At 43.3% G+C, this 14,072-nt stretch overlaps 1 protein-coding gene across 2 annotated transcripts in view; it reads left to right on the top strand.

The window, feature by feature from the left end:
- Nucleotide 1: 1 nt before the first annotated feature.
- The window catches only part of CDC123 (cell division cycle 123), a 74,511-nt gene continuing 60,440 nt past the window's right edge, over nucleotides 2–14,072 (top strand). For both annotated transcript variants that reach the window (XM_084623504.1, XM_084623503.1), the window contains exons 1-6: nucleotides 2–213; nucleotides 949–1,020; nucleotides 4,376–4,436; nucleotides 5,861–5,893; nucleotides 12,742–12,837; nucleotides 13,387–13,493. In XM_084623504.1, the coding sequence (XP_084479630.1) occupies nucleotides 140–213; nucleotides 949–1,020; nucleotides 4,376–4,436; nucleotides 5,861–5,893; nucleotides 12,742–12,837; nucleotides 13,387–13,493 (443 nt within the window). In that variant the 5' untranslated portion in view covers nucleotides 2–139. The remainder of the gene's footprint in view (nucleotides 214–948; nucleotides 1,021–4,375; nucleotides 4,437–5,860; nucleotides 5,894–12,741; nucleotides 12,838–13,386; nucleotides 13,494–14,072) is intronic.

The raw sequence follows: 14,072 nt of genomic DNA, 5'->3' as shown, positions 1-14,072 counted from the left end.
CCACTCCTTCCGCCCCCGTGTCTGCGGCTGGCCGCTCGCGCCGGGCCCCCTGCCTGGCGCACTAGAAGCGAGTTCCGGGCGGCTCCGCTGGGCCTGGGCGGAGGGTTCCGGGCGCGGCAGCGGACTGGGAGCCACGACGATGAAGAAGGAGCAGGTGCTGCACTGCCAGTTCTCGGCGTGGTACCCGCGCTTCCGGGCCCTCACCATCCGCAGGTGGGAGCGGAGCGGGCCCGGGGGGCAGGGCCTGGAGGGGCTGGCCCGGGGGCGCTTGGGGGCAGGGCATGGAGGGGCTAGACTGCGGGGCGTGGGGGTAGGACATGGAGGGGCTGGCCGCCGCGGGCGGGGGACGTGTAGAGGCAGGACGTGGAGAGGTGGGGCTGGCCCGGGGCAAGTGGGGGCAGGACATGGAGGGGCAGACCCGTGGGGCGGGGTGTGGGGGCAGGGCATGGTAGACTCAGTAAGGGGGCAGCTGGCCTGGGGAGGGCATGAGCACCAGGATGGTTATTCTGGGTCAGACCAATGGTCCATCTAGCCCAGTATCCTGTCTTCTGCTAGTGCCCAGTGTTTCCGAGGCTGGGGCCGGAGTGTAGGGGAGAGCACTGAGGGCTGGGGAAGGTGTGGACGCAGGGCATGGAGCTTACACCTTTTCATGGTTGAGGAATACAGTGACAAAATGAATTGCATAGAAAATCTTTCATATAAAGAAATCCTTCATGAACTTTTAGTCTTCTCTTTGCCCCACCTCCCTTACCCCATCTAAAGAAAAGGTGTTTTTGTTTGTTGGGCTTTTTTTTTGGGGGGGGCGCGAGGGGGAGCGTAGGGTTGGGATAGAACACAACAACTGTGTTCATGTCTGTGTGTGTTTCTTCCGCAGAATTAAAAGGACATGGAATGTTATTGGGATTTTTTAAATTATTCTAATAAAATTTCTGCCTTTTGTTTGTTCAGTGCTATACTTCCACTTCCAGAGAATGTGAAGGATTATTTGCTGGATGATGGAACTCTGGTAGTTTCAGGAAGGTAAAATCAAGTATTTTTCAAATATTAAACTCTGTCTCCCTATACTTAATTCATCTGCATATATTTGATAATATAGGGTGAATGAAAATCAATTATTTAGGAAACAAACCCACCCCCATTTTTAATTTAAATTAGATTCTTTATTTTAGTTAAATACAGGTTTATTTTTTTAAAATCAGCCCTTTTAAAATTAAATTTGAAAATGACAACCTATATTCAGGCCTAAATTTATTATGTAATCTGTTAAAATCCTTTAAATTGAATAGTACTTGTTTGCTGTCAAGTTTTAAAGAAAGTCAAATCACTGAAGCAGTGGAAGTTACTGGCTAAGCACCTGGAACTAGAGTTTGAAGTGCTAAACCAACCTTTGACAACAGTAGCATCTTTTTGCAAGTGTAGAGAGAATACATTCCGTCAGAGAGGCACTGCTGTTATGCCCACCAGGGTCTGCTGTGGCACCAGAACAGAGAGCAGCCAGCTCACCGGCAGTAGCAAACAGCAGCTGGCTGCATTGCTCACAGCGCCCTGCCTGCAGGGCCAGGTTAGGAGGCATGGTTTATGGGGGGTGGGAGAGGGCTGCTGGGGAATCACATAGACTGGGGTTCAGAAGGGCTAGTGGTGGGGGACAAACTGTGGCAAGGGCTGAATGGGGTGTAGGGCCACATGGGAACGGAGAGCAGGGGAGTGCAGGGCCACATGAGGACGGGGCAGAGGGTGGCCGAGTGGGGGTATGGGATACATGGGGATAGGGGCAGATGTGCCTGAATGAATGGGAGAGGCTAGGGGGTCAGCCAGATTCTGCATGGAGGAGCTCCCTAACAATCCTCCTCCTCTCAAAAAACCCACTGTTCCATACTTCTCTTACCCATACCCAACAACCCCACAGGTTCACTCCCAGGCTCCTTCCCAGCAATTGCTTCCCTCTCCCTCAGTTTTTCCGTTACTCCTAATTCCCACAAGCCTTTGCCACTGCTTTTGAGGGGTGTGGGAAATAAGCTTCTGTATTGTAGTCATAGGTGCCGACTCCGTTGGTGCTCTGGGGCTGAAGCATCCACAGAAAAAAATTGTGGGTGCTCAACTCCCATAGGGGCCCCACTGATCAGCTCCTCCTCCCCCCCCCGTGCCTCCTGCCCGCCAGCGTCCATGTCGATCGGCTCCTTCCCCTCCCTGCCAGTGCCTCCTGCCCTCTGCGGATTAGCTGTTCAGTGGTGTGCGGGAGGCGCTGAGGGGAAGGGGTGGAGCGAGGACAGGGTATATTCAGGGGAGGGGGTGGGAAGAGGTGGGGTGGGGCCTTGTGGGAAGGAGTGGAGTGAGGGCATGGCCTGGGGCAGAGTGGGGGTTGATCACCCCTTGGGAAATGAGGAAGCTGGCCCTTGTGATTGTAGTTTAAATGAATTATTACTCAAGAGTTCTGTATTAATATGCCTAGTAAGGAATCTTTGTCAAAAAACATTTCCTCAATCTTTTTTGTTGTCTGTATTGTTACAGACATACTTGCTGACAGGTATTAGGAAATAAATTGCCAAAATAATTGTAACTGGTGTGATGATGTTGTGTTATTTTGACAAACAAAATATGTAGAATTTTGCAGAATTTTAAAATGTGCGCAGAATTTCCCCAGGAGTAAAGTCGGACTGAGGGAGTGTTCATTAAAATATTTCAAAAAGATGAAACCATACTATGATGGGGTGGTTGTCCCTCCGAAACCCCCCCCCCCATTTGAAATGTTTTCTGTAGGATGCGTATGGGAAATTAGAGTTATCATCAAACTTTTATGGCTAGGAAGGGCCTGCATCCTGCCTCTGATCCTGCATCACTATGTAAATCAACTTAGCAGCTATTATTCAATTTGTGGCCAAGTTTCTGAAAATCTAAGACTCAAGGTCTGATTATGCAGTCGCTGGACATGAGCAGTTTCTACTGTGTTCAGTGGAGAGGTTGTCATATACTGCTGCATAATTTGATTTTTAAGTGTCTTTAAACATACAGTCCTGTATAAAGTTCAGACTTTCTGGAAGGTGAATTTTCTTAGCCAGAAAGCAAACACACATGTCCTAGACATCATCTTCTCTCAATCACGATTAGTCTTGCTTTTAAACCTGGATGAATCAGCATCTGAATCTTAGATCTGCAGAGCTGAATTGTAGTTTGCCCCATAGTATCTTTGTCATTGTCACGAAAGCTCATGCTCAAATAAATTGGTTAGTCTCTAAGGTGCCACAAGTCCTCCTTTTCTTTTAGCAGAAACTCTATGTCTACACTGCAAGTGTACAGTGGCACAGCTACAATGTAGATACTTGCTACGGCAGTAGAAGGGTTTTTTCTATTGCTATAGTAAATCCACCACCTTGAAAGGTGGTGACTAGGTCGACAGAAGAATTCTTCCGTTGACATAATGGTGTCTATAACAGGGTTTAAGTCGGCTTAACTACATCTTGCGGGGGTGGGAGGGGAGGGGGAGAGGAATCACACACCTAAGTCAATGTAGCTAGGTAGACCTAGGTTTTAGGTATAGACCAGGCTTTAGCTGCTTGCAGTATTTGCTCTCCAGTAACACTGTCTCGTTAGCAACATGGCAAACATGAAACCTGTCCTGTTTGCTACACTGACTTCCCGCAGAATATGGAATCATAGTCATGGACTCGGTCTTCCCTTTGAGGTGCTCAGTGATATGGGCCAAGGAACCTAAGAGATCACCTAAAGCTCCAAGATGAAGATTGTGGTCAACCACTCCACTCACCAGGCACAACAAAGCACCAACAGTCCAGCTTGTTTGTAAGGGGACAGAACTTTCTCAAATGGTGGTCTGAGACTGTGGAATGAATTCCAATAATATCTAAGAACCATTAAAAACCTCGACTTCTCTTCCATATGTAAGGCCTGCCTCTTTGACCTTACCTACAAAAAACACACAGAACATCAAGCAAAGTTAAGAGCTCCCAGTTTTCCCCCAGGGAGAGGAGCCACACCAGTCCTGTGGTTTTCTAGTTACCTCATTTAATGCACTGCTGGGAGGCACTTACCGTGTTGATGGGTGTGGTATAAAAATCTGAATAAAATGAGTCACACAATATTCAATGAGTTTGAATGGTTTCAGAAGTGAAAGTGATATGCTGACAAAAAAGCAGAATGATCTTGTGACTAGGGCACTGGACTTGGGAGATCTGTCTTTGCCACTGACTCAATGTAACTGTATCACAGTGTATTGTGAGACTTAATTCATCCACTTATAAAAGCACTTTGAGATCTTTAGCTGGCAGTTATGGTGGAAGTCCAAAGTGTTCTGTCAAAATCAAACTCTCAAAACTCAAGATTTCTAAGAGTTTTTTTTTCCCCTCTCTAACTTTTGTTTCAGGGATGATCCCCCAACATGTTCTCAGGAAGCCAGTGTTGATGATCAGGCAGAGGAAATACAGGTTGGTACAAAATGTAATAAAACTTGTGTGAAGTCTCTTACAAAGTAAATGTATTAATACTTATCACATCTGTAGAGATCCATAGGGAGGCATACCACTTTACTGAATAATAAAAACATGGTTCCTGCTGTGAGGAACTTATATCTTAGGTTAGATCAGGGATCAGCAACCTTTGGCACACAGCCCGCCAGGGAAATCCGCTGGCGGGCTGGGGCAGTTTGTTTACCTGCAGTTTGTTTACCTGTTGGAGCTGTGATCGGCCTAACCTGCAGATGCTGCAGGTAAACAAACTGTCCCGGCCCGCCAGCGGATTTCCCTGAAGGGCCACGTGCCAAAGGTTGCCGATCCCTGGGTTAGATGCATCCTGACTTCAGGGAGGGAGGAAAGTTTGGATAAAATGTTGCTATGATATTTGTTTCTCACAGGGCACATTTCTTATTAGTTTCTTTATTAATTGGTTTTGTTAAGCTCCGAAAGAAACAGTGGAGAGGCTGTGGAAAGAAGTGGGTTTTACAGGGGGCATTTGAAGGAACAAAGAGAGGCTGTGTACCATACAGGATCAGGGAGGACATTCCAGGCAAAGGAGGCACCCTGAGAAAAGCAATGTAAGCTCTTAAAGAGAAAAAGAATTGAAGCGGAGTTAGCTAACCATTGGTCTAGAACTGAGAAGTGGTGGGAATTGGGACAAGATTTAGGCAGGGACAGAGCTGTGCCAAGCTTTACACTGCACATCTTGTTGGCTTGCTTCTCTGTCATATTCTGGTTGCAATTTGCAAAGATGACTTCAAGACTTATTTCTACAGTTAAGGATGGTGATACTGATGCTGAACCCAAGGTTTCGTGCTGTGCATGGTTTTTCATAGCCCCATGATACCTGAACATTTCTGCCTCTCCCTTTTTCATTTAGACCATTATTTTTATTAGGTTTTGTCTACACAGTGAGTTAGTGTGTGGCAAGCCAGGGTATGACTCTACAGCATGACAGCCTGCTGTACACTAACGCTCTGTGTGTATTCTGTTACAGCGCAGTGAAAGTTCCGGAGCACGGCTCAGAAGCCCAGCATGCTCTGGGACTTTCACTGCATTTTAGCAGGTTCTACACATCAGGTTAGTGTGCAGCACACTGGTGCGCTGTTAATTCACACTCTGGCTTACTGCATGCTAACTCACTGTGTAGACAAGCTCTTATTTGCTATCTTCATTTATGTCAAGTGTTCAGTCAACAATAACAGCACCTCTCTATATGTTGGGTGTTGTACCCGCTCCCATCTTTATGGTACAAGATCTCCAGGACAGAGAGAGGATTTGTTTGGCATGTTTTACCTATTGTACAGTTCAGTGTAGATTTATGGCGCTACATAAATAATAAATATGCTAGGACATACAAGAAACCATTAAAATTGTTCTATTCCTCTTTTATTTAGTGGTCGGATGATGAGAATACCACAACACTTACGGTAAGGATGCTTTATGTACCTAAAAACATGGAATTTTGTCCACATTATTCTTTCTGTAACCTGAGAATTAAGCTCATTTTCAGAAGATTAAATTTACCCATTGTTACACTGACCATGTATCAGGCCATTCCAGATTTGTGGCAGGGTGGATGTTTCTCATTATAGAACCTGGTGGAATCTCACTTTTTGTACAAAACACACCAGTAACCGGAAACTTATTTAAATTGTAATATGAAAAACAAGTTGTTGTTGCTTCCTTTGTGGATAATCAAAAATAAAAATGGGCCAGTGTTTAAGGATCAGACTCTCACCAGGCTATAGGAAATGAACTGAAGTTCAGCACTAAATATAGCCATCTTTCATTCTTGCCACTTCCAACATGGCTCCCCAATTACATAATCAAACCTTAAGCAGAAGAGATGAAGGCCCTGTAGCTTTCTGCTTTCAGAGCTCTACACAACCCCACTCTCCTACACCCTTGCCATTATTTCCTCCTATGGCCCTTTCATCCCTCATCCCTCTGTATCTCTGTACCCCCTCCTCCCATGTGGTCCTGCACCTACCTCCCCCCTGTGACCCTGCGCCTCCCACTCCCATTCAGCCCCTGCCCCAGTCTGTCCTCCCCCATTAGCCCTTATGAGCCCCTGTCTGACCCCCCCAACAGCCCCACACTGTCTGTCTCCCCATATCTCCTGACCTGGCCCAACAGGCACTGTGAAGAAGGCAGGCTCTTTCTCTTCCCTATTGCAGCTGGGGTTTGCCAGGAGCGGCTGCTGTATTCTAGCACCATAGCGCCCTCTGATGGGCAAAAGGCAGAACTTCAGCAACTTTTCAGCAGAAACTTTTTTTTTCTGTTTAAAAAAAAAAAAAGAATTAAAAATATGCATGGCACATGAAATATGTGTGCACGCAATGGCACAGGATTTCCCCCAGGAGTAATTGTACTAAGCACTGTACAAACACCTATCCTGATCTCTACCTTCAATAGCTTATATGTTCACTTAGAGTTTACAGCCTTGCATTTTGAATCTGTAGAGACTTACACATGTGCTTAACTTTACACTTGTGAGTAGTGTCTGATGTCAATGGAGCTACTTACACACCTATGTCTTTTTCAGATTGGTGCCTTAGATTGTAAATTGTTCAGATAAGGGATTTTTTGAGTTATTTGTTGTATTTTACCTTTGTAAAGTGTCATGTTTTGTTTAACACTGTTAAACAATAGAATACCAACTCATATTTTGAATGTTTTTCTATATTTTCATATATATTCTGTGTTGTAATTGAACTCAAAGTGTGTATTATTTTTTATTACAAATATTTGCAATGTAAAAATGATAAACAAAAGAAATAATGAGGAATCTGGTGGCACCATAAAGACTAACAGAATTATTTGGGCATAAGCTTTCGTGGATAAAAAACCCCACTTCTTCAGATGCATGGAGTGAAAATTACGGATACAAGCATAAATATACTGGCATGTGAAGAGAAGGGGAGTTACCTTACAAGTGGAGAACCAGTGTGGACAAGGCCAATTCAGTCAGGGTGGATATGGTCCACTCCCGATAATTGATGAGGAGGTGTCAAAACCAAGAGAGGGAAAATTGCTTTTGTAGTGAGCCAGCCACTCCCAAACCCTAGTCAAGCCCAAATTAATGGTGTTAAATTTGCAAATGAATTCTAGCTCTGCAGTTTCTCTTTGAAGTCTGTTTTTGAAGTTTTTGTTGTTGTTGAAGAATGGCTACTTTTAAATCTGTTGTTGAGTGTCCGGGAAGATTGAAGTGTTCTCCTACTGGCTTTTGTATGTTACCATTCTTGATGTCTGATTTGTATCCATTTATTCTTTTACGTAGAGACTGTCTGGTTTGGCCAATGTACATGGCAGAGGGGCATTGCTGGCACATATCACATTAGCAGATGTGCAGGTGAATGAGCCCCTGATGGTGTGGCTGATGTGGTTGGGTCCTCTGATGGTGTCGCTAGAGTAGATATGGGGTCAGGGTACGCTACGGGGTTTGTTACAGGGATTGGTTCCTGGGTTAGTGATTCTGTGGTGTGATGTGTAGTTGCTGGTAAGTATTTGCTTCAAGTTGGGGGCTGTCTGTAAGTGAGGACTGGCCTTCCTCCCAAGGTCTGTGAGAGTGAGGGATCGTTTTCCAGGATAGGCTGTAGATTGTTGATGTGCTGGAGAGGTTTTAGCTGGGTGCTATACGTGATGGCCAGTGGTGTTCAGTTATTTTTCCTTGTTGGGCCTGTCCTGTAGTAGGCGACTTCTGGGTCTCGCTCTGTCAATCTGTTTCGTCACTTCCGCAGGTGGGTATTGTAGTTTTAAAAATGCTTGATAAAGATCTTGTAGGTGTTTGTCTGTGTCTGAGGGATTGGAGCAAATGCAGTTGTATATTAGGGGTTGGCTGTAGACAATGGATCGTGTGATGATGTCCTGGATGGAAGCTGGAGGCATGTAGGTAAGTATAGCGGTCAGTAGGTTTCCGGTATAGGGTGGTGTTTATGTGACCATCTTTTATTTGCACTGTAGTGTCCAGGAAGTGGATCTCTTGTGTGGACTGGACCAGGCTGAGGTTGATGGTGGGGTGGAAATTGTTGAAATCCAGGTGGAATTCTTCAAGGGCCTCCTTCCCGTGGGTCCATATGATGAAGATGTCATCAATGTAGCGCAAGTAGAGGAGGGGCGCTAGGGGACGAGAGCTGAGGAAGAGTAGTTCTAAGTCAGCCTTAAAAATGTTGACATACTGTGGGGCCATGCGGATATCCATAGCACTGCTGCTGACTTGAAGGTATAAGTCGTCCCCAAATCTGAAATGGTTGTGGGTGACGACAAAGTCACAGAACTCAGCCACCAGGTGTGCCGTGGCCTCATCAGGGATACTGTTCCTGACAGCTTGTAGTCCATCCTTGTGTGGAATATTGGTGTGAAGAGCGTAAAGAGCTTCTACATCCATGGTGGCCAGGCTGGTGTTTTCAGGAAGATCATCTATGCATTGTAGTTTCCACAGGAAGTTGGTGGTGTCTCGAAGATAGCAAGGAGTGCCCGTAGCACAGGGTCTGAGGAGAGAGTCCAAATAGCTGGTAGCTATTCTCTTCATGTGCCAGTATATTTATGCTTGTATCTGTAATTTTCACCCATGCATCTGAAGAAGTGGGGGTTTTTACCCACAAAAGCTTATGCCCGAATAAATCTGTTAGTCTTTAAGGTGCCACAAGACTCCTCATTGTTTTCGTGGATACAGACTAACACGGCTACCCCTCTGATAACAGAAATAATATTTTTCAATTCACCTCATAGAAATACTGTAGTGCAATCTCTTTGTCCTGAAAGTGCAACTTACAAATGTAGATTTTTTTTGTTTTTTACATAACTGCACTCAAAAACAAAATAATGTAAAACTTCAGAGCCTACAAGTCCACTCTGTCCTACTTCTTGTTCAGCCAATCACTAAGACAAACTGTGATGGGATTCCCCCCAGGGTGTAGCCTGGGACTGTGGGATTGCTGTATGAACACGAAGTGCCTTCTCAAATGTCAAAGTATTTTAAAAGAAAAACTACTAAGAAAATCCATCACACGTACACAGCCAACTATCTTTTTCAGTTTCAGTGAAAATAACTTCTTTACTTGGCTCATAAGATCTACATTCTGAACCTTACTTTGTGCCCTGCAGCCGTGGCTGTCATGGCCACTATGAACACTTAAGAAATGCATGATAGAGAAGTTAACTACATAGGAAAGCCAGCTGCATAAACCTCACAAAGAAATCCATTTGTGCAGGGATGGGGCGGGCAGGGAATGTATTAAAATGGAAAGGCTCTAGACAGTCATCTCACAGTTACTTAATGACAGTAAAGATCAAATTGAATGCTGGTAAAAGGGGCCAGATTGACAGCCCGATAGAATTCAGTCCTCTGTCCACAGACCAGGCACTATACAGCACAGGCACACTGCTAACACAAGCTTCCGCAACACTGGCCTGCCATTCTACTTGGGGTGTTTTTGCCTTTCACAGCAGCATGTGGATGCGGGTCACCTGCCAGAATCATCTGGATATATCCCACTTAATTCCCTGCTATTTCAAGGGCCTCAGGCACTGGTGTGGCACATAATAGTTTAGTCCCCTAAGGGCTGTAATATTTGGTCTAATTTCAGTTGTTGGGTTTAGTGTGCGGGTGGTGGCTTCTGATATACAGCAGATCAGACTAGATGATCCAGTGGTCTCTTCTGGCCTTAAATTCTATGACTATATGACCAAGGCAGTGATGCTGTACTAATGGTTATAAAAGCAGCATGAGTGCTCTGGCATTGAGAAAACACAGGAAAAATGGGTTTAAAAGACTTCTTTTGGTGTCTGATTAGTTCACAGCATGAGTGAGTGGGATGACGTTTTTGTGACGTATCAGCATATTCTGATTTTCTACTATAATACTTGTTCTGCAAAAAGAGGTGGTCTTTGCAAAGTTGATTCTTTAGGAACTGATGGACTGAAACCAGCTTCAATTTCTTTTAAAGATTCTGGATCTAATTTTTTCCTAGGTTGTGAGCATGCTGGGCAAGGACTTCTTTTGTATTGTTTTGGCATGGTGCCTAGTACAATGGAGCCCAACTTCCTGTCCGGGGTCCTTAGGAGCTAACAATAGAAATAATAATTGGAGGTAGTCCAGGTAGCTACACCTATCATTAAGGGTGCTTGACACTTTCCACTGTAGTACCCTATTTTCAGCTGCTTAGAACTTTGGCAAACTTTAACTGTTTGGGATGAAGTTTTCCATGGCAGATGTCTACCAGGTTGATTTTTTTTTTGTGGTGGGAGAGTGGAGAACTTCAAAAACTGCTCAGTAATTTTTTACAACAAGCTTATGGACTAATTTGTTTTGCTCATGGTAAACAAAATGTGTACAATCATTTTTATTGCGAATTTTTAACATTACCATGCATTGGAGCAGGGAAATGAAATATGACAAATTTTGCCCTAGTTCCAGAATACGGCCTTTGCTGCCTGAATTTGGCTGCGTTTTGAGTCTCCGAAAATCACAGTTCGCACATGGTCAGTTGAGACTTGTTACATTTTGGCTGCTAAATGCTCAGAAGATGCCATCTACACTGAGCATGCCCCTTCACTCCCAGCACCTTCATGCTGATCGGACTGCATGCACACAAAGTGACAGAGCATCAGTGTTGCCAGCTATCACTCGGTGAATGTCACCGTAGAGGACCTTGAAAAGTAATTAGATGGTGCAAAAAAGTGCTTGTTCAGGTTTTTTGGGGCGGGGTTGGGAGGGAGGAACTTCAAGTACGATTGCTCTTGAAAACTAAAAAGTGCAGTAAGTAAAAACTCAGAACATATGGAACCAAGCACAACTTAAATCATTCCACTTAAGTGGAATGATTTTTTTAAAGTGATTTGGTGGGAAATCGTGTTGGGAGAAGCTAAAAAAGGATCTCTGAAATTATAAAATATTCTTGTGGATGTAAGGTTTTATAATTTGCAGTCTGGGTGCGAGGGGAGGAGAAAGATCTTAGTTTATCTTTAAGCTAGGTGTTATTTTTGAGATGCATTTTATATAAACACTGATGGAAATAGCATTTTCTAAACACTGCTTACTGTGACATCATTTATTTATTCTTCAGGATGAAAAATCTTTGGCAACTGTCCACAAGTCTTTGATATTCTTTTGAAGGGCAGAGATTTATTTCTTCCTCTGTGCTAGCCACCCACACTAGTAGTGCTTGTAGCATCGTGTGGGATTTTTTTTTCTACTTTTGGTGTTCTACTATACAGTAAATCATTTATTTTTAAACAAGCATCACATTCTTTTTCAAAGCCAAAGATTCCCAGCACAGTCTATTCTCTTGGTGCAAGTTAACAACACATGTATTACTCAAGACTGTCTTCAAGGCCCCAGCCCTACAAGCTCTTTTCCCATCCGGGGGAGCCACATTGCATGAAGCCCTATTAACTTCAGGTGCAGAACAGCTTGGAGATCGGGATCTGGGATTGTGTACGTAGATGTTTAAAGATTTGCTCTTCTCCACAGGGATGTCGTCATGTTAAGTGATAAATATTAAAGTGTGTGTGACACACACACTTTTTAATGTGTGTGTCCATTTACACACACACACACACATTCCTAATAAATTAACTTTTAGTTTAGTGAGGTGTTAAGATCTGATGCATATTCTTGTTATTTAACTGGCTTGTTTACTTTTGCACTTGTATCAGTTTCAACACTGAAATTAGACCAGTCAGTTTTGTTTATTGTTCCACTTTCTAACTTTCATACCTTGGCATAATGCTACAATATTTGGGTGCAAAATTTTTAGGGGAATGTCTAACATCCAACACCCCTCCCCCACCCCCCAAAAAAAGACCATTTGTTTGAAATGCCTAAAATCAGCATGAAAAAAATTCTAATCTTGTCAAATGTTGTTTCCTTATCTATAGTCTGGACTTCTCCTACAGGTGTCTCTTTAAAAGTTGCTTATTTGTTTGACTTGCAGTGTGGCCAGTTCTTATGATTTTATCATCAGTCTTGTGATACAGTTTTTTTTCTAAAGCCCAGGAACCTCAGTTTTAATTTTAAAAAACAAGTAAGTTTCCAGCCCTCATTATTGCAGAGAAAAGCTTGAAAACATGAACGGACAAGGTTCAAGCACCAGAAAACAAAAAATTATTTAAAATCTCATGGTTTTTGGAGCCTGTCTCATGGTTTTTGAGTGGTAATACTGGATTTGCATGTGAATCTATTGCAACTGTAATTTACATCCTTAATTCTATTTCTAAAGCTAATCTTTTTCCTGATTAAATGAACGTGAATTACCTTCTGTTCTCCATTTAGGCACCAGAATTCCCTGAGTTTGCACTTAAAGTTCAAGAAGCTATCACGTCCTTGGGAGGCAGCATCTTCCCTAAGCTCAACTGGAGTGCTCCCAGGGTAAGAACACTGATTAAATCCTAAATGTTTTAACAGACTTCGTTGTAATCAATTCTTTGATGTATCTGGGACTTGGGAGGAGAGTAACTGCACTGATAGAGGCTGGTGCAGTAGCAGAGTTCTCAGTGGAGTGCTGCTGCAGTACAATTTGGTGCAGTCGAGTTGCACAGCCTTTCCTGAGTGATGTCGTACGGCTCTGCAACACCCAGGTACTGTTTCATGAGCTGGAATTTATATGGGAAGAGGTACAGTCTGCGTGTCCTTCTCAAAAATTCAGCTCTTCTCTTCATTTGATAGGCACTTATTAGTGCTTTGTAGAGAAAATAAAATCAATTTGCACTGATGTCAGTAGATGTCCATGCACAGAACAATAGCTTAATTCAGCCATGTGTTCATGATGAGAAGAGAAACTCCTGCCAAAATTAGTTGTCCATCTTTGTAGTCCTGCCTGTCAACTCGTACTTCAAAATGGTGTGCAGTAGTTGTATATCAGCTATTGATAAGGCACGTAAAGGTACATTTCAAATGATATCATTCCTTCTTGTTTAGGATGCCTACTGGATAGCAATGAATAGTTCTCTGAAATGTAAAACCCTCAGTGATATCTTCCTCCTCTTCAAGAGTTCAGACTTCATTACTCGTGACTTCACTCAGCCGTAAGTATAGTTCAGACAGATAGTTTTATTTATTTGATCAAATCTAAAGTAATAGTTCCTATAAATCTTCTCTGAAAAGTAACTGTAAAAGTCATTGTGGAGTTTGATTCATTGTCTCTCAGTGACTTCCATACACAACTAAAAAAATTCTTTTTTGTTTTCTAACTGCCAACTCTGCACAAATTCGGATTCCAAGATGAGAGTGAAACCAGATTTTGTTTCTAGTGATGATGATGCATGAGAAAAAAAGATTCTATACGCCAAATTATCCCCTCAGCAATACCTGGGCAACCTACCTCACTGCTATACAGGGGTAATGGAATTGTTTACTAAGTTCCAATCGGGTAAGAAGGAAATGGACTCTGTCTTACTCTCATTCTTAGCTGTGCTGATTCTGCAGTGTTAATGGGTAAAATTCAGTAAAATATTATTTATTTATTAAAGTAATGGGTTCTGACCCTGACTACAAACCAAGAATGCCTTTGTGGACTAAATGCACTATTATCAGAGTTGAATCACATTCTAATCAAGACGTTTCTCTCTCGGTTCTTTGTTGCTAGGGGTTTTTATTATTACGTG

Source organism: Lepidochelys olivacea (assembly GCF_965140295.1).
Source record: "Lepidochelys olivacea isolate rLepOli2 genome assembly, chromosome: 1".
In the NCBI taxonomy this organism is placed as follows: domain Eukaryota; kingdom Metazoa; phylum Chordata; order Testudines; family Cheloniidae; genus Lepidochelys; species Lepidochelys olivacea.
The sequence above is the reverse complement of the archived record's forward strand: the minus strand, read 5'-3'. Positions and strand labels throughout refer to the sequence as shown.